Source organism: Tachypleus tridentatus, chromosome 10 (assembly GCF_004210375.1).
Source record: "Tachypleus tridentatus isolate NWPU-2018 chromosome 10, ASM421037v1, whole genome shotgun sequence".
Classification (NCBI taxonomy): domain Eukaryota; kingdom Metazoa; phylum Arthropoda; class Merostomata; order Xiphosura; family Limulidae; genus Tachypleus; species Tachypleus tridentatus.
In genome coordinates, this window is record NC_134834.1 from 111,433,095 (window position 1) to 111,456,235 (window position 23,141).

The following is a 23,141-nucleotide window of genomic DNA, read 5'->3' on the forward strand; positions in this document are numbered from 1 at the left end:
AAAGGAATTTCTGTAGCGTAATTGTAATTATCATAACTCGCCACAAAGACTAACAGGTCAGTACAAAAACCACCGTCAGTCACCTGAAGTTGGCCTTTCCAGTCCTGGTTTCCAGTTACTTAATGTTACAGTCAGTTTCTAATTTCAAATTGAACTAGATCAATTGTGATTTTTAAAATGGAGCCACAATAAAAAGGTGTAAAGTATATATTAAAAAACTTAAGTGGCATTAAAAAGATTAATGGCCTTCAAAAACTAAAAACACTACCAAGGTGGACAGTGTCACCATCACCAGTAACACTGTCTAATGTTATGGACAAACCTTGGTACAAAACATGCTTAAAATGGTGTCATCATTGTCAATCATAATGATGACAAGACAGTAAAATGTGTCTTATTGTGATCTGAGTGTTACACGGACTACACACTGGTGCATCAGTTCCAGACAAAATAAAACGCTGAGTTAAAAACTGTGACCAATGTGTAGTCTAGTTAGAACAACTTCCTCTTTCCGATCCTTACGGGAACAAGATGGCAAAAGTCCAATATACGGGTTTCATTTGGAGAAGCTTGTTTTTGCATTGCTCACTCCAAGTCAACTGCCAGATGGCACAGAGCCGAGCCTTGAATACAGGACCATAGCCCATGTATGGGACAGGCACAGCGATAATAGTGCCAGAGCAGATAGACTTAGCTGCAGTGTCTGCGAGCTCATTCCCATGAATACCAATGTGGCCTGGTATCCAGAAAAACTGGATAGAAGTAGATGTTAAAGAGGAATGGGTGAGTCGGTTTTGAATATCGGTGAGAACAGAGTGTGAACCACGTGAAGCAATTCCAGGGCCAGTGGAGAACTAAGAAAGTAAATATAAATTGTGCAGTTTGAGTACTGCTTAGCTTCTATGTGATCCAGAGCAAGAGAAATGACATACAGTTGAGCAGTGAACACATAGAGGGGATTCTGCACGTTACCACCAAACCACAACAAACCATGACAGAGCCCACACAGTCACCTGATTTCGAACCATTTATATAAATAGGAATGGAAGGATGGTTCAAAAGATGTTCAGCAAATAGCGGACAGTATTTCCAATCAGGAGTGTCTACTTTTCTCAGATGACTTAAAGATAGGTCACAATTGGGGACTGTAAGAAGCCATGGTGTGATGGGCTCACCAGTGGATACAGTAATGTTATCCAAGGACAGACTCAATAAATCTAACTGCACCTGGATACGAAGGCCCAAAGGAGGAATAGCAGCCCATCTGGTCTGAAAATACATGGCCCATCAAGAAAGGAAAATACAACCCCAGGTGGGATGCTTTAGTAAGAAACAAAGTTTCAAAGCATATAGTAGAAACAGTTGCAAATGGAGGAGGTACAAAGAAGGTTCATGAGCCTATATGTATATGCTCTGAACTGGGGAAGTGCAGAAAGCCCCAATACAGAGCCGAAGACCTTGATGATTAATAGGGTCAGCATCTTTAAGGCTGACGGTCTGGCAGAGCCATAGACCAGTGATTGATAGTTGATCATTTCCATCGATTAAGAGCACGATATATCTCTAGCATAGAATGTCGACCCGCTCCCCAAGTGGTGATAGAGAGGACACTGGGAATGTTCAGTGCTCTTGTACATTTGACCTGTAGCTGCTTGACGTGTGGTATAAGGTTTGCTTACAATCAAAGATAAGCCCCAAGAACTTAGTCTCAGAGACCACAGGCAGTGCAACTTCACCAATACAGAGTTCAGGGTGAATACCCCATTGGTACAAAAATGCATGCAAACGGTGTTAGAGAGAGAGAAGGTAAAGCCATTTGCTGTGGTCCACTTCAGTAAACAATTGAGGGCATTTTGTAGCTGCTGCTCGATATACCTCATGTTCAACGACTGACATGAGATGTGAAAGTCGTTGACATAGAGCCTGTTAGCAACAGTGAGAGGGAGTTGTTCAGTGATGGCATTAATTTTTATACTGAAAAGTGTGACACTCAGAACACAGCCCCGAGGGAATCCAAGTTCCTGTAGAAAGGAACAGGAAAGTGTCGAACCCACACAAACTTGGAATCTTCTGTCCATTAAAAAATGTTAATAAAAATGGGCAAATGGCTATGTAACCCATATATACGGAGGTCTCGCAAAATACCATACCTCCATGTTATATCATAAGCCTTCTCAATGTCAAAGTATCTTGATACAAGATGTTGTCATTTGAGAAAGGTGGTCCATGGTGAAGCAACGTCGTCAAAACTCACACTGGGTGGACGAGAGGAGGTTGGTTGTTTCGAGGAACCAAACAAGATGAGCATTAACTATCCTCTCTAATGTCCTACAGAGACAGTTTGTGAAAGCAACTGGATAGTAGTTTGAAGGAATCTTGGGATCCTACCCAGGCTTGGAGAAAGGCAGGACAATAGCCTGGTGCCAGGCATCAGGAAAAACATACTCCTGCCAGATCCTGTTAAAAACAACCAGAAGGATAGCAAGAGAAGCAGCAGATAGATGGCGCAGCATCTCATAGTGTATATCATCTGGTCCAACCAATGTACTGCCAGGCCAATGAAGGGCCAGTTTGAGTTCTACCAGTGTAAAGAGACGATTATTGTCATAGAGACAATCAATTCGAAGGGAAAGAGGTGATTGCTCTGCCCAGGTCTTGATGGCTAAGAAGGTAGAAGAAGAAACAGAAGTGCTAGATACCTGGCAAAAACTTTCATCTAGAGTACTGGCGATGCTCTGGGTATCAGTTACTTCCTGGCCATCAGAGAGCAAGATCGAGAGGGAGACAAAGTGATATTGTTGCCCACTGACCTTTCGAATCTTGTCCCAAAAGACTTTGGAACTGGTGGTAGAGGATACGCTGGTTGTGAACTCAATCCAAGATTCCTTCTGGCTTTGACATCTTATGAATCGAGCATGTGCACAGGCCCGCTGAAAAGCTATGCAGTTCGAGAGTGTGAGATATCCACGAAAGTATCCCAGGTCTTCCATGCCATGTGGCAGGCAGGGTTCTACCATGGGCAAGGATATAGTGGAAAACGTGTCGAGGTTTTAGAAATACATTGAGCAGCTGTTTGTATAATACATTCAGTTACTGCTGCCACACAGTCATCTATTGATAGCTTACAGACAATGGCAGGATCAAGTTCTGGGAGAGCAGTAAAAGAGGGCCAGTTTGGCTGATCCAGCTTTCACTGGGGCACGCGGGTTGTGTGACATCGACCACAGCCGGCCATTCTCTCTCAAGATTATAGGAAAATAATCCACTGCCACGTGGATTATTGTCAACCCTCCATTAAAAATGGGAAAATAAGGAAGGAGAGCAGATTGAGAGATCAATAGTAGTAAAGGACTGACTAGGTGCATGGAAATAAGTAGAAAATCCAGTATTCAAAAGAGAAAGATTGTAATCAAAGAACATACGCTCTACAGAGCACCCCTCCTATCAATACCAGCACTTCCCCAGAAGGGATGATGTCCATTGAAGTCCCAAAGGATGAAAAAGGGAGGCAGCAACTGTTCAATGACAGCATCAAGGACTGATTGATCATATGTCTCTCCAGGCAATGGGTAGAGAAAACAAACAGTGATGATATGACTCAAGAATACACGGATGGCTACGACCTCCAAGGGAGTGTTGAGCAGCAAAGACAGGGTGGGCACATGCTGATCAACCAACAGTGCCACCCCTCCAGGCACTCGTCCATCACACAGCCTGTCATTTCTGTATAAAGGAAACTGCTGAAAAGTGACTGTATCTGCAAGTTTCAGAAATGTTTCCTAGATCTTAAGGTTTGGTGGAATGATTATAAGGGACAGAGATAGGTGTCAAAGTTGATTCATCAACTATTTTAACCATGAAAGTCAACAGACTTTCCATTTACTGCACTTTCACATTAGTTGTGGAATGAAGTGCAGCAGCATGTCCGATGTGAGGTGGTGGACAACAATTTTCAAGCCTCAGGATAGGTAATGTTATGAATTGTTTTCAAATGCTGCACCTCTTTTTCTTCCAACCATTTAGGGTAAGAACGAAAGTAGGATGGGTGAGAGCCTTTGCAATGGACATAATGAGGGTCCATTTCACACTCATAGGCATTGTGGTCCTTGCCACTGCAACGAGCAGACATCAAGGAACCACGACATGACATCTTCGAGTGATCAAACTGTTGACACTGAAAACATCAGAGAGGGTTCAGAACGTATGGCCATACTCTGCAATTAAGACAACTTGCCTTGATGGTGGCAGGTGGACGTGGTGATGTAAATATCAGAATGAGGACATTGCTCGGCACCATAATTCCATCTTTGAGAGTGGAGATACGTCTCACTGCAGAATGAGGTACAACAGGTGGTACAGATGATGAGGATTGTTGCTCAGAATCTTCAAGACATTGTCATTTACCTATAGAGTGTTTTTCACTATTTTATTTAGATTTTTAATTTTAGTATCCATAATAAAGAAAGGGAAATTTTTGTGCCCATTGACCCCACCCACCATGGAGCCCTACGAGGGGATGCACTGCAATGTCAAACAAAAACACCGCAGCAATGCCAGGGTTCCGTGAGCACTGTTCCCAAATATCAGCATAGATATAATGTCCACAACACCTGTTAAGAACATCCAACTCTGGTACTTGTTTGACTCTAGCCCGAGTGATCCAGCCAATTGACCCAAAGGGGACCAACCCAAGGCCACTTGTCTACAGGAATTCAAGGCCAAAGTGGTGTGTTAGGGTTGGACACCCTCAACCACCAGGATCTTCTCTTCCTCTTCACAGGTTGCCATGCACGGCAAACACGTGGGTGGATGTTTAGATCCCAGAGGAGGTAAACTGAAAGAACAGGACCTTCCCTGGGAGGTCCCCTCACCACGTACAGGAATCCACACCAAGGAGGTATCACTGAAATGAAGCTTGGGGTGTAGATCCAGTTGGTGGCAAAACAAACGCAAACAGTTTTAAAAACAGAAAAGGTAAATGTGTTTGCTATGGTCCACTTCAACAAGTAACTGAGGGCAGTCTTAAGCTGCCAAACAATAAACCTCATGTTCAGCAAACAACATGAGAAGCAGAAGTCATCAACATAGAACCCATTTATAACAGTAGGAAAAAGGTGTGCAGTAACAACATGAATCTTCACACTGAAAAGTGTGATACTCAAGACACAACCCCTTGGGGGACTCCAAGTTCCTATGGAAAAGAACAAGAATGTTTTGAGCCAATGTGAACTAAGAATCACCTTTTCTTCTACACATGTATGGGTTGCATGGTAATTTACCCATCCATGTGTAGGTCATGCAAATTTCTGAACCTCCACGTAGTGTCATAAACCTTCTCAATGTCAAAGAACATGGAAACAAGATGTTCTCTCTGAGGTGCGCTTTCCAGACTGAGGTTGAGTTGAATTAGGTGGTCCATGTTGAAGCACTGCCAACAGAACTCACACAGTAGGAAAAGATGTTTGATTCAAAGACCCAAACAAGACAAGCATTAACTATTATCTCCAAGACCTTACAGAGACAAAGCAATTAGGGAACAATCAGGAATCTTTTCCCAGGCTTAGAGAAAGGGAGAACAATTGCCTGATAAAACATTCTCCTGCAAGATCTGGTTAAAAATAACCAATAGAATAGGACAGATATTTGGCACATAATTTTATAGTGAATAACATCAGGTATTGCTAGACAGATGAATAGTGAGTTTGAGTTCAACCAGTATAAAGGGGCAATCATAGTTGTAGAGATGACCGCATGAAAGGAAAGAAGCGATCATTCTGCCCAAGACTTGATGGCAAAGAAAGCACAGGAAGAGACAGAAGTGCTGGAAAGATAAGCAAAGTTGTTGCCAAGAGTACTGGTGATGCTTTATACATCAGCAACTTTCTGGGCATTGGAGAGCAAGATGGGAAGAATACCTCCCACTAACCTTCTGCATCTTGTCCTAGATTACTTTAGAACTGGTGATAGAAGAGATGCTAGCTGTAAACTTGTTGTTGCCAAGAGTACTGGTGATGCTTTATACATCAGCAACTTTCTGGGCATTGGAGAGCAAGATGGGAAGAATACCTCCCACTAACCTTCTGCATCTTGTCCTAGATTACTTTAGAACTGGTGATAGAAGAGATGCTAGCTGTAAACTTGTTGTTGCCAAGAGTACTGGTGATGCTTTATACATCAGCAACTTTCTGGGCATTGGAGAGCAAGATGGGAAGAATACCTCCCACTAACCTTCTGCATCTTGTCCTAGATTACTTTAGAACTGGTGATAGAAGAGATGCTAGCTGTAAACTTAATCCTAGATTACATTTGGCCCCAACATTTGACCAGCCATTCATGGGCACAGGCCTCTAGAAAGAAATGCAGTTTAAAATAGTGGGATATCTAGGAAAGGTAACCCAGGCCCATTTCTGAGCCTTCCATGCCTGCTGGTTGGCTGGAGACCACCATGGATGAGGCTACCATGGGAAATGTGTCAAGATTATATGTATAGAACAAACAGCTGCTTGCACAATGCAATCAGTTACTGTTGCTACATGATCATTAATAAATATTAGATTTACAACAGCAGAATTAAGTTGCAGAAAAGAGGTGAAAGACAGCCAGTCAGCCAGTTCTGACTTCCACAGTGGCACTCGGGTCAGATGACATCAACCACAGCCAATCTCCCTCAAAATGACAGAAAATGATCACTGTGAACCCTCAAAGAAAAATAAGAGATTGTGAAGGGGGAGCAAATAAAGATCAATGGTGGTAAAAGACTGACTGAAAATAAATAAAAGAACCAGTATTAAAAAGAGAAACATTGTAATTTAAGAGTACTTGGTTTATGGAATGGCCCCTCCCATCAGTATCAGTGCCACTGCAGAAGGAACTGTGTCCAATAAAGTCTCCCAGGATTTAAAAGGAAGTGAGTAATTGTTCAATGACAGCATGAAGATCTAACTGATCATAAATCACTCCAAGAGAACAAATAGTGATGGTACAACCGAAGGAGAAATACCTAGATGTGGCTTCCAAAAGCATATTGAGTGGTATAAACAAGTTGAGCACATGCTGATTGACCAGCGATACTACCTCATCATAAATTTGTCTGTTACATAACCTATAATTCCAATATAAAGAAAACTGCCAAAAGGTGACAGCATCAACAGGTTTTAGGAAAGTTTTCTCTAAGGAGAGAGAAATGTAAAGATAGGAGTCAACAAAGGCTTTAATAACATCTTGATTAGAAAGAAAACTTCGACAGTTCTACTTTACCAAATTGACAATATTTACCTATAGGGAGAAGATTTGGGTGGAAAACCCTTTGGTTTATGACGACACCATTTTACTTTACTAGTAGAAGGTCTCTAGTCCTCCATGAATCCTGCCCTGAAATGAGTAGGCAAGTTTCTGTCAGTATACATAGGTTCCTATGACTAAGAACAAGAACAAATAATTGTCCTGCATCTTGAAACCAAAGAAGATGGACCAAAGCAAACACCAGAAACTGACACCAAAGGAAATGGACATGGGTTGTCACTGGAAAGAAAGAAGGGGAGAGAGACAGGAGAAGAGGCTGATTTGTCAGGTACAGAGAGCACTGTCTGCAGTATGTTCTGCTACTACAGGGGGTGTGCAGACAGTGATTTCTGTACCTGACAAGTTCGACAAAAACTTTCACATCTCTGGATAAGAAATGTTGTTAACTCTTTTTAATTACTGTACACCATTCTCCTGCACGCACTCAGAGCAAAATCAATACCAAGAAGGGTGTGAACTAGTACAATTAACACAGTGAAAGTTCAGTATGCACTTGTAGGCAGTGTGATCTTTTCCTCCAGAACAAGCACATCACAGAACCACAACAAGACATTTTTGAATGACTGAACTGCTGACACTTAGGGTTGAGAATATATGACCATATGTTGCAGTTTGGATAACATATATTCACAGAAGCTGTTTTTTTTTATGGTATTTTTTGGAGGATTTGTGGGATCCATAAGGAAAGGAATATGATTCAGTTCTCACTGGCCCCACCCACCAAGGTATTCTGTGAGATGACTTACTACAATGCTATACAAGGACACTGCAGCAATTCCAGGGTTTCATTAGCACAATACTCAAACACAAGCATCAGAGACAATGTCTGCAATATCTGTTGAAAATGTCCAAAACTGGTACTCGTTGGACTCTGGCCCAGCATGACCAGTGCACTGATTCTGGAGGGCCACATTAAGGCCACCTGTCTAGAGGAAATCAAGGCCAAAGGTATGTGTTGGGGTTGAACCCTTCAACTACAATGAGGTATGACTTTGAGCAAGTATTTAACATGAAAAGTTAACTAACAGTAAAATAGATTACTTCTAAACAATCAAATCATTAACTAGTTCTTAGAAAGGTGGTTAAATTTTGAGAAAGAGAGCTTACAATAATTAGATAACTAAATTAAATTCATTTTGACAAATTTCACATCTATTTAGAAAAAATATTCACTTTCTCTAAATAATTAGATAGAACAGTGTTTAATCATTTGCACTAATTTGCTTTTTGTCAATTTATAAATGAAATGTTCTTGTCCTATGAGTAAAGTAGTTACAGTGCTTGCATTTCTAAATAAAAAAACGTTTATATTTTTTGTCATTGTGCATAACATGACAATTACCATGTTGATACTCCACCGAGTGGATGACATCTCTAACTGTGCTGGGGTCAGTTCTGGCATGTGTACTCCAACTCGAGATGCCAAATTTTCAACATACCATGCCGAGCTGAGTATAGAATGAGATAAAAATATTGAAATAATTTCACGAGAGATAAATATTCAAAATTAAGAAAAATCTATTTCATATACAAAGACACAAAAGAAAAATAGTGGGTAAAACATTAAACCTGTGGTGACAGCAGCTACATTAGCATTACAATTAGTCAGATAAAATAGTGGGTAATATATTAAACCTGTGGTGACAGCAGCTACATTATCATTATAATTAGTCAGATTATTAGTGGGTAATACATTAAACCTGTGGTGACAGCAGCTACATTATCATTACAATTAGTCAGATAAAATAGTGGGTAATACATTAAACCTGTGGTGACAGAAGCTACATTATCATTACAATTAGTCAGATAAAATAGTGGGTAATACATTAAACCTGTGGTGACAGCAGCTACATTATCATTATAATTAGTCAGATTATTAGTGGGTAATACATTAAACCTGTGGTGACAGCAGCTACATTATCATTATAATTAGTCAGATTATTAGTGGGTAATACATTAAACCTGTGGTGACAGCAGCTACATTATCATTACAATTAGTCAGATAAAATAGTGGGTAATACATTAAACCTGTGGTGACAGAAGCTACATTATCATTACAATTAGTCAGATAAAATAGTGGGTAATACATTAAACCTGTGGTGACAGCAGCTACATTATCATTACAATTAGTCAGATAAAATAGTGGGTAATACATTAAACCTGTGGTTACAGAAGCTACATTATCATTACAATTAGTCAGATAAAATAGTGGGTAATACATTAAACCTGTGGTTACAGTTGCTACATTATCATTACAATTAGTCAGATACCAATGGTGACAGCAGCTACATTATCATTACAATTAGTCAGATACCAATGGTGACAAAATTTTGAAGCATACAGTAAAAACAGTTGCAAACAACAGAGGTGTAGAAGAAATTCCCGTATACTTTGTATACAAGCTCTGAACTGGAAAGTGAAAAAAGCTTCAGTGCAGAGCTGAAGTCCGTGATGATGAATGGGGACCAGAACCATAGACCTGTGACCCATAGTCTAGTTTTGATCTAATAAGAGTACAATATATCTTTAGCACAGAACATCGATCCCCTCTCCAAGTGGTGGAAGAGAGGATGCAGAGGATGTTCAGTCAATTTGACTCATAGCTGCTTGATGTATGGTATAAAGCTCAGCTTATAGTCAAAGATAACCCCAAGAACTTTGTCTCAGTGACCTTGGGTAGCACAACTTCACCAATACAAAGTTTGAGATTGGGGGGTGAATACCTTTTTGGCAGCAAAAGTGCATGCAACTAGTTTTAGCGAGAGAGAAGTTAAAACCATTTGCTGTGGTCCACTTCAGTGAATTGATTGAGGGCAGGTCTGTAGTTGCTGCTAAATATACCTCATGTTCAATAACTGACATGAGATGCAAAAGTTGTTGACATACAGCCTGTTTGTAAAGGTAAGAGGGAGTTGTTCAGTGATGGCATTAATCTTTATACTGAAAAGTGTTTCACTCAAAACATAGCTGTGAGGGACTCCAAGTTCCTATAAAAAAGAATGGGAAAGTGTCAAACCCACACAAACTTAAAATCACCTGTCCATTAAAAAAGTTTTAATAAAATTGGGCAAATGACCAAATAACCCATATAAGTGGAAGTCTTGCAAAATGTTGTATCTCCATGTAGTATCATAAGCCTTCTCAAGATCAAAGAATATTGATACAAGATGTCATTTGAGAAAAGCTACTTCGATTGAATCAGGTGGTCCATGGTGGAGCACTGTTGTCAGAACCCACACTGGGTAGGCAAGAGGAGGTTGTTTGGTTCGAGAAACTGAACTATCTGAGCATTAACCCATCCTCTCTAAGGTCTTACAGAGACAGCTCATCAAAGAAACTGAACAGCAGTTTGAAGGAATCTTGGGATCCTTCCCAGGCTTAGAGAAAGGTAGGACAATAGCCTGGTGCCAGGAAAAACATTCTCCTGCCATATCCAGTTAAAAATAATCAGAAAAATAGCAAGAGAAGCAGGAGATAGATGGCACAGCATCTCGTGGTGAATGTCATCAGATCCGACCAATGAAGAAGCAGTTTGAGTTCCACTAGTGTAAAGGGGCTATTATAGTCATAGAAACAATCAGCTTCAAAGGAAAGAGTGATGCTCTGCCAAAGTCTTGATGGCTAAGAACATGGAGAATGAAGCAAAAGTGCTAGATACCCAGCAAAAGCTTTCACCTAGAGTACTGGCAATGCTCCAGATATCAGTTACTTCCTCGCCATCAGAGGGCAAGTTTGAGAGGAGGAAAAAATTATATTGCCCACTGACCTTTTGACTCTTGTCTCATATGACTTTGAAACTGGTGGTAGAAGATATGCTGGTTGTGAACTTAATCCAAGATTCCTTCTGGCTTTGATGTCTTACCTGCTGAGCATGTGCACGATCCTGCTGGAAAGAGGTCGAAAGTGTGAGATACCTATGAAAAATATCTCTGACCCATTTTTGAGTCTTCTATGCCATGTGGCTGGCAGGATTTCACCACGGATGATGACATCATGGAAAATGTGTCGAGGTTTCAGGAATACATTGAGCAGTCGCCTGTATAATAGTCAGTCACTGCTGCCACACAGTCATCTATTGATAGCTTACAGACGATGGCAGGATCAAGTTCTGTGAGAGCGTGAAACAGGGCCAGTTTGCTCAAATCATCTTCAATCAGGGAAAGCAAGTCAGGTGGTATCGACCACGGCCAGTCTCTCTCATAATTATATAGAAAATGATCACTGCTTCATGGATTATTGTCAACCCTCCATGAAAACTGGGAGAATAGTGAAGGGGAGCAAGTTGAGAGATCAATAGCAGTAAAGAACTGACTAGGTGTATGAAAATAAGTGGAAGAACCAGTAATGAAAAGATAAGGGTTGTGATCAGAGAGCGTCCCCTCCCATCAATATCAGCACTTCCCCAGAGGGGATGATGCCCATTAAAATCCCTGAGGATTAAAAATGGAGATGGCAACTGTTCAATGAGAGTATCAAAGGCTGATTGATCATAGGTCTCTACAGTCAACATGTAGAGAGAAAAAACTGTGATGGTATGACCCAAGGAAACATAGATGGTTACAGCCTCCAAGGGTGTGTCAAGTGGCAAACACAGGATAAGCACATGCTGACCAGCCACCAGTGCCACCCCTACATGCACTGGTTTATCATAGAACCTGTCATTTCTGTACAAAGAAAACTGCTGAAAGATGACTGTATTGGGAGGTTTCAGAAATATTTCCTGTAAGGAAAAACACACAGGATGGTAGGAAGCAATCAGTGCTTTGATGTTATCCTGATTAGAATATAAACCTCAACAGTTCCATTGGATCAAAGTGGTCATTTTTATTGATGTGTAGGCAAATTGGGTGGAGAGTCCTTCTGTTTTTGACCATGTCTTTTTTCTTTATTTGAGAGAGTTATGTTAACTTCAATGGAGGTCTTTGTCATTGGAAGAAGATTCCAGGAACTGAGGATGTGAATGAACGATTGTTTTGCATCTTGGGGTGGGAGAAGATGTACCCGAGGAAATGCCCATACCCAGAACCAAAGGTAGTAAACCTTGGGGTTTAGTGGAATGAATGTTAGGGACAGAGATGGGTGTTGATGTCGATTCATCAACTTTTTTAAGCATGTAGGTCAAAAGACCTTTCATGTGGTTTGAGAATGATTCTTTCAGAAACACAGAGAGATCCATATGCACTCCTACTGTAGTAGTGGAATGAAGTGCAGTAGTATATTTATGAGATGAAGTGGTGGACAGCAACTTTCGAGCCTCAGGGTAAGTAATGTTTTGAATCATTTTCAAATGCTGCACCTCTTTTTCTTCCAACCACTTAGGGCAAGAATGAAATTAGGATGGGTGAGAGCCATTGCAATGGACACAATGAGGGTGTTTCACAATCATAGGCATCATAGTCCTTACCACTGCAAGGAGCACACATCAAGGAACCACAACAATGTTTTTGAGTGACCGAACTGCTGACACTGGAAACATCTGGGAGGGTTTGAAATGCATGGTTGTACCTTGCAATAAAGATAACTTGCCTTGATGGTGGCAGGTAGATGCAGTGATGTAAATGTTAAAATAAGGACATTGGTCAGCATCATAATTCCAACTTTGCGAGTGGAGATATGCCTCACTGCAGAAATTCCTTGTGTGGAGAAACCTGCAGGAGTCTCTGACTTGGAAATGTTCTTCAGGTCCTTCTCAACAATATTTCCTCATGACAAATTCAAAGTAGCATGGGGCAGAACCTCAAAGGCTATATCTCCAATTGCCTCTGAATGCAAGAGGAGTTCACTGTGTTGAGATGTCCACCAATGTCACCAGATCGAAGCTTTTTTACTCACTTTGGAAAGCCAGCAAGTCCTTCTAGTCCCTTCTGCATGAAAAAGGGAGATGTTTGCCCTGAAGTTTGTTTGAAGGCAAATGTAGTACAAGAAAATTAGGTACAGATATTACAGATGTTGAAGATTGTTGCTCAGAATCTTCAAGATGTGGTCATTTACCTATGAACTGATCCTTCACTATTTTATTTAAGTTTTTATTTGGAGGATTCATGCAAAGAAAAAGAATTTTTGGTGCCCACTGACCCCACCCACCATGGAGCCCTTTGAGGAACGAAATACAATGTCAAACAAGGGCACTGCAGCAAATGCCAGGATTTCATGAACACTATACTCAAACACCAGCATCAGATACAATGTTCACAACACCTGTGGAGAACATTCAATGCTGATACTTGGTTGACCCTACCCAAGTAAACCAGCCAACTGACCCTAGGGGGGTCTACCCCAAGGCTACTCATCTACAGAAATTCAACGCAAAAGTAGTGTTAGGGTTGGACCCCTCAACCACCAGGATTCTCTCCTCCCCTTCAGAGGTAACCACCCATGGCAAACATGTGGGTGGATGTTTAGATCAACTGTGGAGAAAGTCTCCATGGTCCTCCATTTCAGGAGTTAGGAACTGGTAAATGAGGACTCCCATGTACCAGTGGTAGAGGGGGCAGACATTGTCAAGAATTTAGTGGAATGAAACAATGGAAAACAGTGCAGTGGTTAACCATAAAGTTCTTATTAGAAGGGAGGGACACAATACTTACATCACTTACTTTCGATAGTTCATAAGTAAGTACAACCTGGTTTGGTCACAGCTTAAAGGAGCAAGACACCACAAGGGAATCTCAAGTGGCCTTGTAGAACACCCCCTTGACAGTGAGAGTTAAAGACTGATAAAAGCCATAAAGTACAATTCAGAAATGAGAAAAGGATCACTCTAATGGTAGGAAATAAAAAACTACCCATTCACAGTCAAATGTTGAGAATTGCTTCAAAACAGAAATTAATAGCCAGAGGAAGAGGAGATGGCCAAATGATGTAAGTAGTGGTCTATAAAAATAAGGGAGAGAGGAAGTTGGTGGACTTGGTTTGAAGAGACCTGGAAAATGAATTGAAAATCCTTAGATTAGTATGCACAAGCCAGTCAAGTAAGATGCTACATCCAGCATATAAGGGTCACTGGAGAGAGCTATTGGGTAGAAGAGGAATTTCTTAGGATAAAGAGGTTTGAAACAGAAACCACAAAAAGAAACAGTGTGGTCGATATAACAATGTAGAGCACATATTTGACAAACACAATTTGAATTGGAGTGGGAATACAAGTGATAAATGGTCAGAAGAGAAATAAGGGTGAAGATGATGTACCCTCCACATGCAGTAAGCATCTTTGGGAAAACTACAATCCAGATAATGGATAATATAAAGACAAGGGAGAAGCTGAGAGTGAAGATATCTGATGGATAAGGCTCACATGCAAAAAGGAGTAAAAAAAGAGGTCTTTAAGGAAAAGTGGTTCAAGATTCAAATGGAGAACCAGACTGAGTTTTCAATCAGGAAGAGATGTTGAAAGAAGTGAATAAAAGAGGCAAAAGGCACAAAACAAGATAGAAGAGTAAAATAGCAGCAGAAACTTTAAAAAATGAAAAGTATTGGATAAAGCCATAATGTAACTTACAATGGTGAATAATGACAAACCATTATTAAATAGCCAGGTAAAACATTCTGAAAATTGGGGAACAGTACATTGGGAGGGCAATAAACTATCATGCAGAGACCAATGGTGGAAATTTTGCCATTTTCTTGTGATAAACATTTAAGAAGGAAGAATGGACAGAATGGAGGTTACTCATAAAGAAAATTCAGATCGCTTTGCAAGGAACCAGACAAACATCATAAGTAAAGCTAGTGTGTTGCCACAACAGGATAACATACAGACGATTAAGGTTGTTGGAGAAGGGAACAGCACAAGAAGAGATAATAAAGAAGATGGCTGCAGGATGATCCAGATCAGAAACTTCATCTGAGCAGGTCAGAATGGGGTAACAAAAAGGACCTGGCACACAGTGGTTTGGATCAGGGAGAGAAGGAAGAAGATGAACAGAAGGATAGGCATAAAGGTAAAAGTTGACTTTTACAGCCAAAAGATGTAGAACTGAAGACCCACAAACTGGAAGCTTCAAACTGGGATGAGTTGCTTTCACAGCCAAAGGATGTGGAACTGAAGACCCACAAACTGGAAGTGTCAAACTGGGATGAGTTGCTTTTACAGCCAAAGGATGTGGAACTGAAGACCCACAAACTGGAAGTGTCAAACTGGGATGAGTTGCTTTTACAGCCAAAGGATGTGGAACTGGAGACCCACAAACTGGAAATGTCAAAGTGGAATGAGTTGTTTTTACAGCCAAAGGATGTGGAACTGGAGACCCACAAACTGGAAATGTCAAAGTGGAATGAGTTGTTTTTACAGCCAAAGGGTGTGGAACTGAAGACCCACAAACTGGAAGTGTCAAACTGGGATGAGTTGCTTTTACAGCCAAAGGGTGTGGAACTGGAAGCTTCAAACTAGGATGAGTTGCAAATGCATCCAGAAGAAAAGTATCAAACTTGGAACATAACCACCAAAAAGCCTGCAGAGCAAGGAACAACGTGTGTAGTTTGTTGTCTTTATGAGATAATGGATATGAAAGAAAAAAATACAACTGTACACTAGAATGCCAAATGATGAAGTGATGATAATGTTACTACACCTAGATGGAGTCAGCTGTGTTAGAAGAATGTGTCACATGTTTATTTGCATGTTACAGCTCAGCTATACCATGTGTAATCATGTGAGGGTAGGTTGGAGCATCAAAGCTAATGGTAGATGAAAATTCTGCATATAGAGAATAGCACATCTTAAGAAAAGCTATTGTGGGGAAGTACCATATAAGAAATAGCCTATCTCTCGATATTAACTTGCTACAGAATATTAGTTTTAGTCTGTAGCAAAATCACCCTCCACAATCAATAGTAAAGAATACAAAATGAAGCCTTGCCAATAATCATTACACCCAATTTATACAAGAACCTAGTTAATAGTTAGGTAATCAATTAGAACAGCTTTCTTATTCCATAATAATTAATGATAAAGAAAGGTACTGATGTAGACAGACCAACAGCCACATTGACATGGTATATGTACCAGAATTAACCTGTATTACATTTGTTTACTAATGTTAACTTTTTTCCACCTGCATTTTAAAAGCAGCACTATATCACATGAACCTCCTACAGGTTTCCTTGTTCTACTCTGTGTAATGAATTTTTCTAATGATTTCCAGAAAAGACGTTACCCACTTTTGTAAGTCTCTGGGAACCATGAATATACAGGTTTCATTGAAAATGTAATGAGAACTAGTCATTTTTCAAACAAGACAAATTTATAACAGTTTTCATTAGGAAGAATTTGATTCTTCTATTCTGGAACACCTCTGTCATTCTTCAGTATGTTTGTCTTCAATCCAAACAAGCTACATTGAGATAATAGTGGTAACAGATGGTTGTCTGTCCATCTGTCTGTACTAAAAAACATGACATTCAACAGTTTTTAATAGAACACAGCACTGTGAACAATAGGAACATAGTCAAAATTAGACTAAACTCAAAATAAGTTTTCATTTCTATATGTAGAAGCTATAAGAACGTTATATTTAATGAACTACGGTACTACTCTTAGGCCTAACTCATTCTTAATGACTTCTAAATCTCCCTTATTTATTACATATAAAAATATGCTCAGTTTTAATAACTAGGAATTGGTATTTACTTGTAGTACTTATACTTTTGATAGCCTATTCTGTGTGCATGTGCATATGTATATATTGTTTTCATGAAGAAATGACACAATTAGAATGAATTCAGTAACCATAACAGGAAAACCTTGGTGAAAAAGAACATTATAGTTCTGTATACAATAATTCAAAGAAATTCATTTTGACTACAGTTACTTATAAAGCTACAAATATATTACAAGCTTACCCAATGCCTGCTATATCGGAAAGTGTGTTACCTAGGCCTGCAGCTGCAATGGTTATAAAAAAAACATTTTAACAAACAAATAAAAACATTTTATACAGAATAATCAGGATGTTATCAATATCCTCTTCTATCATGTATACACACTTACAGTTTGAAGAAAAATGTTCAAATATAACTACAACTGCACATAAAATCTTATTTAAAATATTACAGTTTTAAAAAGAACTTTACCTTTTTACAAACAAAATTAATCTTATTAATTAATAGTAATAATCAGTGATAAAAGTAATATTAAGGAAGAATTTTATACATTTTTACAACAACTTTAAAACAATTTTTGTATCACAATTGAATTTATCAAACATAAATTTTAAAGCTTACCAGACTATTTTTAAGAAAAATAAGCTAAAATATTAGCCAGAAAATATAGACTTTTACAGGTTTTTCTTTGCCTTATTTATTTGGAAATAACTAATTTTTCAACATGAATTTCTCAAAGTTGCAATACCAAATCTCACACACACACACACACAAAGAAGAAATATGCATTTTGCATTGTTAGACTCAACCATTTATTTGAGTAGAGCTTAGAAAGATGAAAATAAGAAAAGGGAAAATAAAAATATACTTTTTAGTATTTAATAGGGAAAATGTGAACACTATGAAATTAGCCTAAATACTAGCTAGTCAAAATTTTAGATCATATCAAAAAGAAGTTCTAAACAGGGTAGAAAATGCCCAACGAGAGGTCTCAGTAGTAATTCGCACGACCGCCATTGCTAATAACTTCAAACATTCGCTTTGACACAGTCGATCTAAACTTTTGCAGAAGGCTAGATGGAATGTTATTCCAAGTGGTGAAGATTGCTTCATGGAGATCGTGCACTGTTTGGAATTGACGTCCATTTATACTTCCCTTACCATCAAACCCCAAACATTTTTAATGGGGTTCAGTTCGGGCAAACACGCTGGATGGTCCAAAAGAATCACGTTATTCACCACGAAAAAGTCCTGTGGGCATTGTGGATTGCAGCATTGTCCTGCTAAAAGATCCAGTCATTTCCACAAAAGAGAGAGCCTTCTGTCAATAAGAATGCTCTCTCCAACATGCCAATGTAGCCAGCTGCTGTTTGGCGCCCTGTATAACCTGAAGCTCCATTGTTCCATGGAAGGAAAAAGCACCCCAGATCATGATGGAACCTCCCCCACTATGTCGCGTAGAAAATGTCTCCGGTGGGATATCCTTATCGTGCCAGTAACGGTGGAAGCCATCTGGACCATCCAGGTTAATTTTTTTTCTCGTCAGAAAATAAAACCTTCGTCCATTTTTCTACATCCCATGTTTGGTGCTTCTCAGCAAAGTTTCGTGTGGTGTGGAAGGAGCGTGACCTTTGAAGGCGTTCACGGTTTTAAAGCCTTTTCTCAAGATGCCGTCCTATTATTCTTGAGCTGCATTCTGCGTCTGTAATGATCTTAATCTAGTTCTACGACCAGATGGTGTTTTGCCGGACAATCCGTCGAATCCTCCTGCTCAACGCTGGTGAAATTTTCTCAGGCCGACCACTTGAAATTCTCGTTCCGTATCCCTCAGGGTCTTTTAAGAAATTTGCAACAGCAGTTTTACTACGCCCAATCTTACCAGCGATGGCACGTTAAGAGAAACCTTGCTTTTGCAGCTTGAAAATTCTGCCATGTTAAAACTCTGTCAATTTTTTAGCCTTTGTCATGTTTTTACCCAATACAACACAGGAGATGTCAGTGGTAAATGTTAACAACACTAATACTTGAACACAAATGACAACATTTTGTTACATGTTTACCTATTAACGCTTCATTTTAGTATGGTTTTAAACTTTTGACCAGCTATTATTTAGGCTAATGTCATAGTGTTCATATTTTCCCTATTAAATGCTAAAAACGTTTTTTATTTTAATTTTCACTTTTCTTATTTTCGTCTTTGAAAGCTCTACTCAAATACGTGGTTGTCTAACAATGCAAAATGCATATTGTTTCTTTATGTTCATTGGCCTTAGGAGTGGAGTGCGTGCATGCATACACACACCACTGTTTAAGTTTAATGTATTATGATTTTGATAGTTTTAAGTTTACCATGAGTGTTGGATTTAGTTATTTTTAGAAAGGATAGTTTATCACAATTTTCCTTATGTAACTCTGCCAATGATATGTTACGTACTTTGACTGTCGTGAATTGGATCTTTTTGCATTATTGCATGATGTCACTACAACATTTAGTTTTTCTCTAGTGCTGTTGTATTATAATATCTCTCAGTGTGTGGAAAGTTCCAGACCTATGTCACGTGTTATAAATACAGAAACAAAATTTAGTTCCAGTAAGTTAATGAGATATTAAGTCAAATAGATCTAGACTGCATGCTTCTGAGTTTAGCCATAAAAAGAGTATTATGGCAATTTTTAAAATGAAATTGCCAAAGATTGTATTGCAATAACAGAGTATAGAAAAAGAACTTGTTTTGTCAGCTGTTATATAAAGTAACTGAATCAGTCTGCATGTGATTTGATGAAAAACAAAAGGAGAATTATTTAAAACTTTGAATACAACCAATAGGTACAGTGGTGGTTTTAAGTGAAATAATCACAAACTATAAAAACCTGGAGAATTATTTAAAACTTTGAATACAACCAATAGGTACAGTGGTGATTTTAAGTGAAATTATCACAGACTATAAAACCTGGAGAATTATTTAAAACTTTGAATACAACCAATAGGTGCAGTGGTGATTTTAAGTGAAATTATCACAGACTATAAAACCTGACAACTGAAAAGGTTTCTTACATTTTTCAAATATAATTTATCAATTTATAGAAATTTTGTTACACTTTGTTTACAGTAAAAAATTCTTTCAGAGTCCCATTTTTTAACATCTTATATGAAAAATATAAAAATGTAAATAAATTTGGTTAAAAAATATAGAGATCACATTTATTAATAAAAATAAGATTTAATAAATTACTTCACTAATTTGTTTTGCAACTACAAGAAGTTTCACTCTTAAGACTAATTTTGAATATTATTTTAGTTACCTGCCATTGTAGATATTCCTAAAGTCAGGCCTATTGTTGTATCAATGTAATCTCCCTGGAAAACAAAAGTATAATGCTTAACATTTGATAAAGCTTCTTATTAATTCCAAAGAGACCTGATCAATTAGTTTGGTTATCCATGAGTACCTACTATACTGTTTAGTGTCACATAATCAAACTTACAAGTAAATCAATATCACAGAAAGGATGAACTATATGAAATTAGCAGTTTAAGCTAGTTTGTTTCCATACATACAAGTAATCAAAACATTTGCCATTAGGATTTCTTATTTTTGATCTTAATTCAAAATTCTTGGTAAGGAGAAACCCATTCAAAATAAAAATGTATCTCAGAATAGCTGGTAAGGGTATTAACACTTTTATTGACAAGTAGCCATTTCAAGATACATTTTTAATTTATGATTGATTAAATTAATGTTCTGACTGACAAACTAATTTATTAATTGAAACCAGTGTTCCAGAGGTTATTACCACTTTAACTTAACCCACCTGTCTTACCCTCATGTGGGAATATTCGATCAGCTGAATGTAACTCATTAATTGATTAATGGTCCAGCTCTTCTTTAAGGCTTCAATTTTTACAAGTATAGATGGATTACATGCACTGTGATGATTTGTTTTGTACACAATAGACACTGTAGATCTAAAATATCCAAATCACAAATACTTTGTCTTAGTCTCTCTGCTCCAATGATAGAGAGGAATCATTTTCAGTAATTTCTTTTAACACTTCTTCAATTATTTAACAAACTGTTTAGGGACAACAAGAGGCCTATTGATCCCACCTAAACTGTCTCATTCTCTATAATAAAACAAAACAAACCTCAAAGCCAGCCCTTATCATTATATTGTTATAATGCTTTCTCTTAAACTCACTTAAATTTACTACCTCCACAACATCTGAAGAAAACTTGTTACATTGGCCAACCACCCCATTAGAAAAATAAAACCATCTTAGCTGAAGATGACTCAACCCTGCCAAAACATATACTTGTGTCCCCGAGTCTTACTCTAATCACCAAGTATAAGAAAAGATCACTGTCAATTCCTTAGCAATCTTAAACACCTCAATCAAATCCCTTAACTCTTCTAAAATGAAGACCTTCACCTCTCTCATATGACAACCCTTTTATACAAGGCATCATTTTAGTAACCCTCCTTTCAACCCTTTACAACAGTTTGTCTTTTTTAAGAAATGGAGCCCAAGACTGAACACAATACTTCAAATGTAGCCTAACAAGTGTCCTGTAAAATGAAATTATCACCTCAACTTGTATTCAAGATTTCTGTACATACAACCTAAAATCCTATTTTCCCTACCACTAACATCACACTGCTCAGATGACTTAAGAGACTGATTGACTATTACACCAAGATATCTTTATTTCATGACATTGTTAGTCATTTCTATTTAAATTGTATTTAAAATTCAAATTATGACTCAAATGCATTATCTTGCATTTATTATAATTAAATGTCTACCCATGATCTAAACCCTTTTGTAAATCAGTAGCATCCTCTTCACATCCATCAACACCTAATACCTAAATATCTTTAAGAAATGTTATGACCATTCTTCCATCTACATCACTGATGTAAATAAAAAAATCAAAGGTTCTGAAACTGATCCCTAAAGTACCCCACTTGTAACATTAAACAAATTTGGCTGAACTTCATTTGTAACAACCCTTTGCTTTCTTCCATCTAGCCACTCTTTTATCCAATTCACTAACTTATCTCCCACATCAATAGATATATTTTTACAAGCCACTCATGTGGCAGGTGTTAAATGCTTTCTGAAAAGACAGATGTATCCAATCTACACCCGTACCCTCATCTACACAGCCAATAACCTTTTAAAGAATGTCAAAGGTTTGTCTGGCAAGATATTTCCTCACTGTGAAACTATGTTTACTATCCAACAGACTTTTGAAAACTGTTCCCTCAACTGATGTAAGACCAATAATACGTCTACCATTACAGGGACAATTTTTATCACCTCCCTTGAAATGGTGAATTGAATTAGTTAATATTTAATCCCCTGGTACCTGCCCACTATTCAAAAACTGAAAAAAAATAGTAGTAAGTGTCTCACATATCTAATCTTTAACCTCCTTCAAAACCATTGGAGAAATACTATCTAGCCCAGGAGCCTTGTAATTTTTTATACCTCCAAACTGTTTCTTAACCAGCTCAAAATTTATGCAGTCATCTTGTTTCCATCTATCAACTGTTCAAGATGTGAAATATTGTTTAAATGTTCATTAGTAAAAATGAAGAAAAAGAAAAATTTAACCCAGCCATGTCATGATTATCAAGTACGAGTTTTCCATTTATTATCCCTCACAAACCTTACCCCATTCTAACATTTCATTTATCCTTAATGTATTTTGACAAATTCTTACTGTTAATTTTTAAATTTTCAGTCATTTAAAATGAAGAAGAACTAAAATCAACTTACTGCTACAATCATTATAAAGTTATCCAGAAATCCAAATCCAACAAATGGAAGAGCATAGTGTATGCCAATAGCACGAAGTTGTTGAACAGTTGGGGGACAATTCTGTTCTTTTTGATGAAAAATATGATATTCATTAATAAAAACTATTCCAAAATATTCAATGTTTTTTTGTCTTTACTGTAAAATCAGCTAAAGGTACCAAGTTTTGTTAAAATATTCAATGTTTTTTTGTCTTTACTGTAAAAACAGCTAAAGGTACCAAGTTTTGTTAAAATATTCAATGTTTTTTTGTCTTTACTGTAAAACAGCTAAAGGTAGATAAAGGTACTGCAAAACAGCTAAGTTTTGTTAAAATATTCAATGTTTTTTTCTTTACTGTCTTTTGTTAAAATATTCAATGTAAAAAACAGCTAAAGGTAAAGGTTCAGTTTTTTGTCACTGTAAAACAGCTAAA

General features: G+C 38.0%; 1 protein-coding gene across 1 annotated transcript in view; it reads right to left on the minus strand.

Annotated features, from left to right (window-relative positions):
* LOC143230095 (transmembrane protein 65-like) overlaps positions 1–23,141 on the minus strand; it is a 29,865-nt gene that overhangs the window by 5,577 nt on the left and 1,147 nt on the right. Inside the window, exons 2-5 of the mRNA XM_076463139.1 lie at positions 22,688–22,794; positions 20,206–20,260; positions 17,143–17,185; positions 8,645–8,750 (exon numbers count right to left, since the gene is read on the minus strand). Coding sequence (XP_076319254.1) covers positions 8,645–8,750; positions 17,143–17,185; positions 20,206–20,260; positions 22,688–22,794 — 311 coding nt within the window. The remainder of the gene's footprint in view (positions 1–8,644; positions 8,751–17,142; positions 17,186–20,205; positions 20,261–22,687; positions 22,795–23,141) is intronic.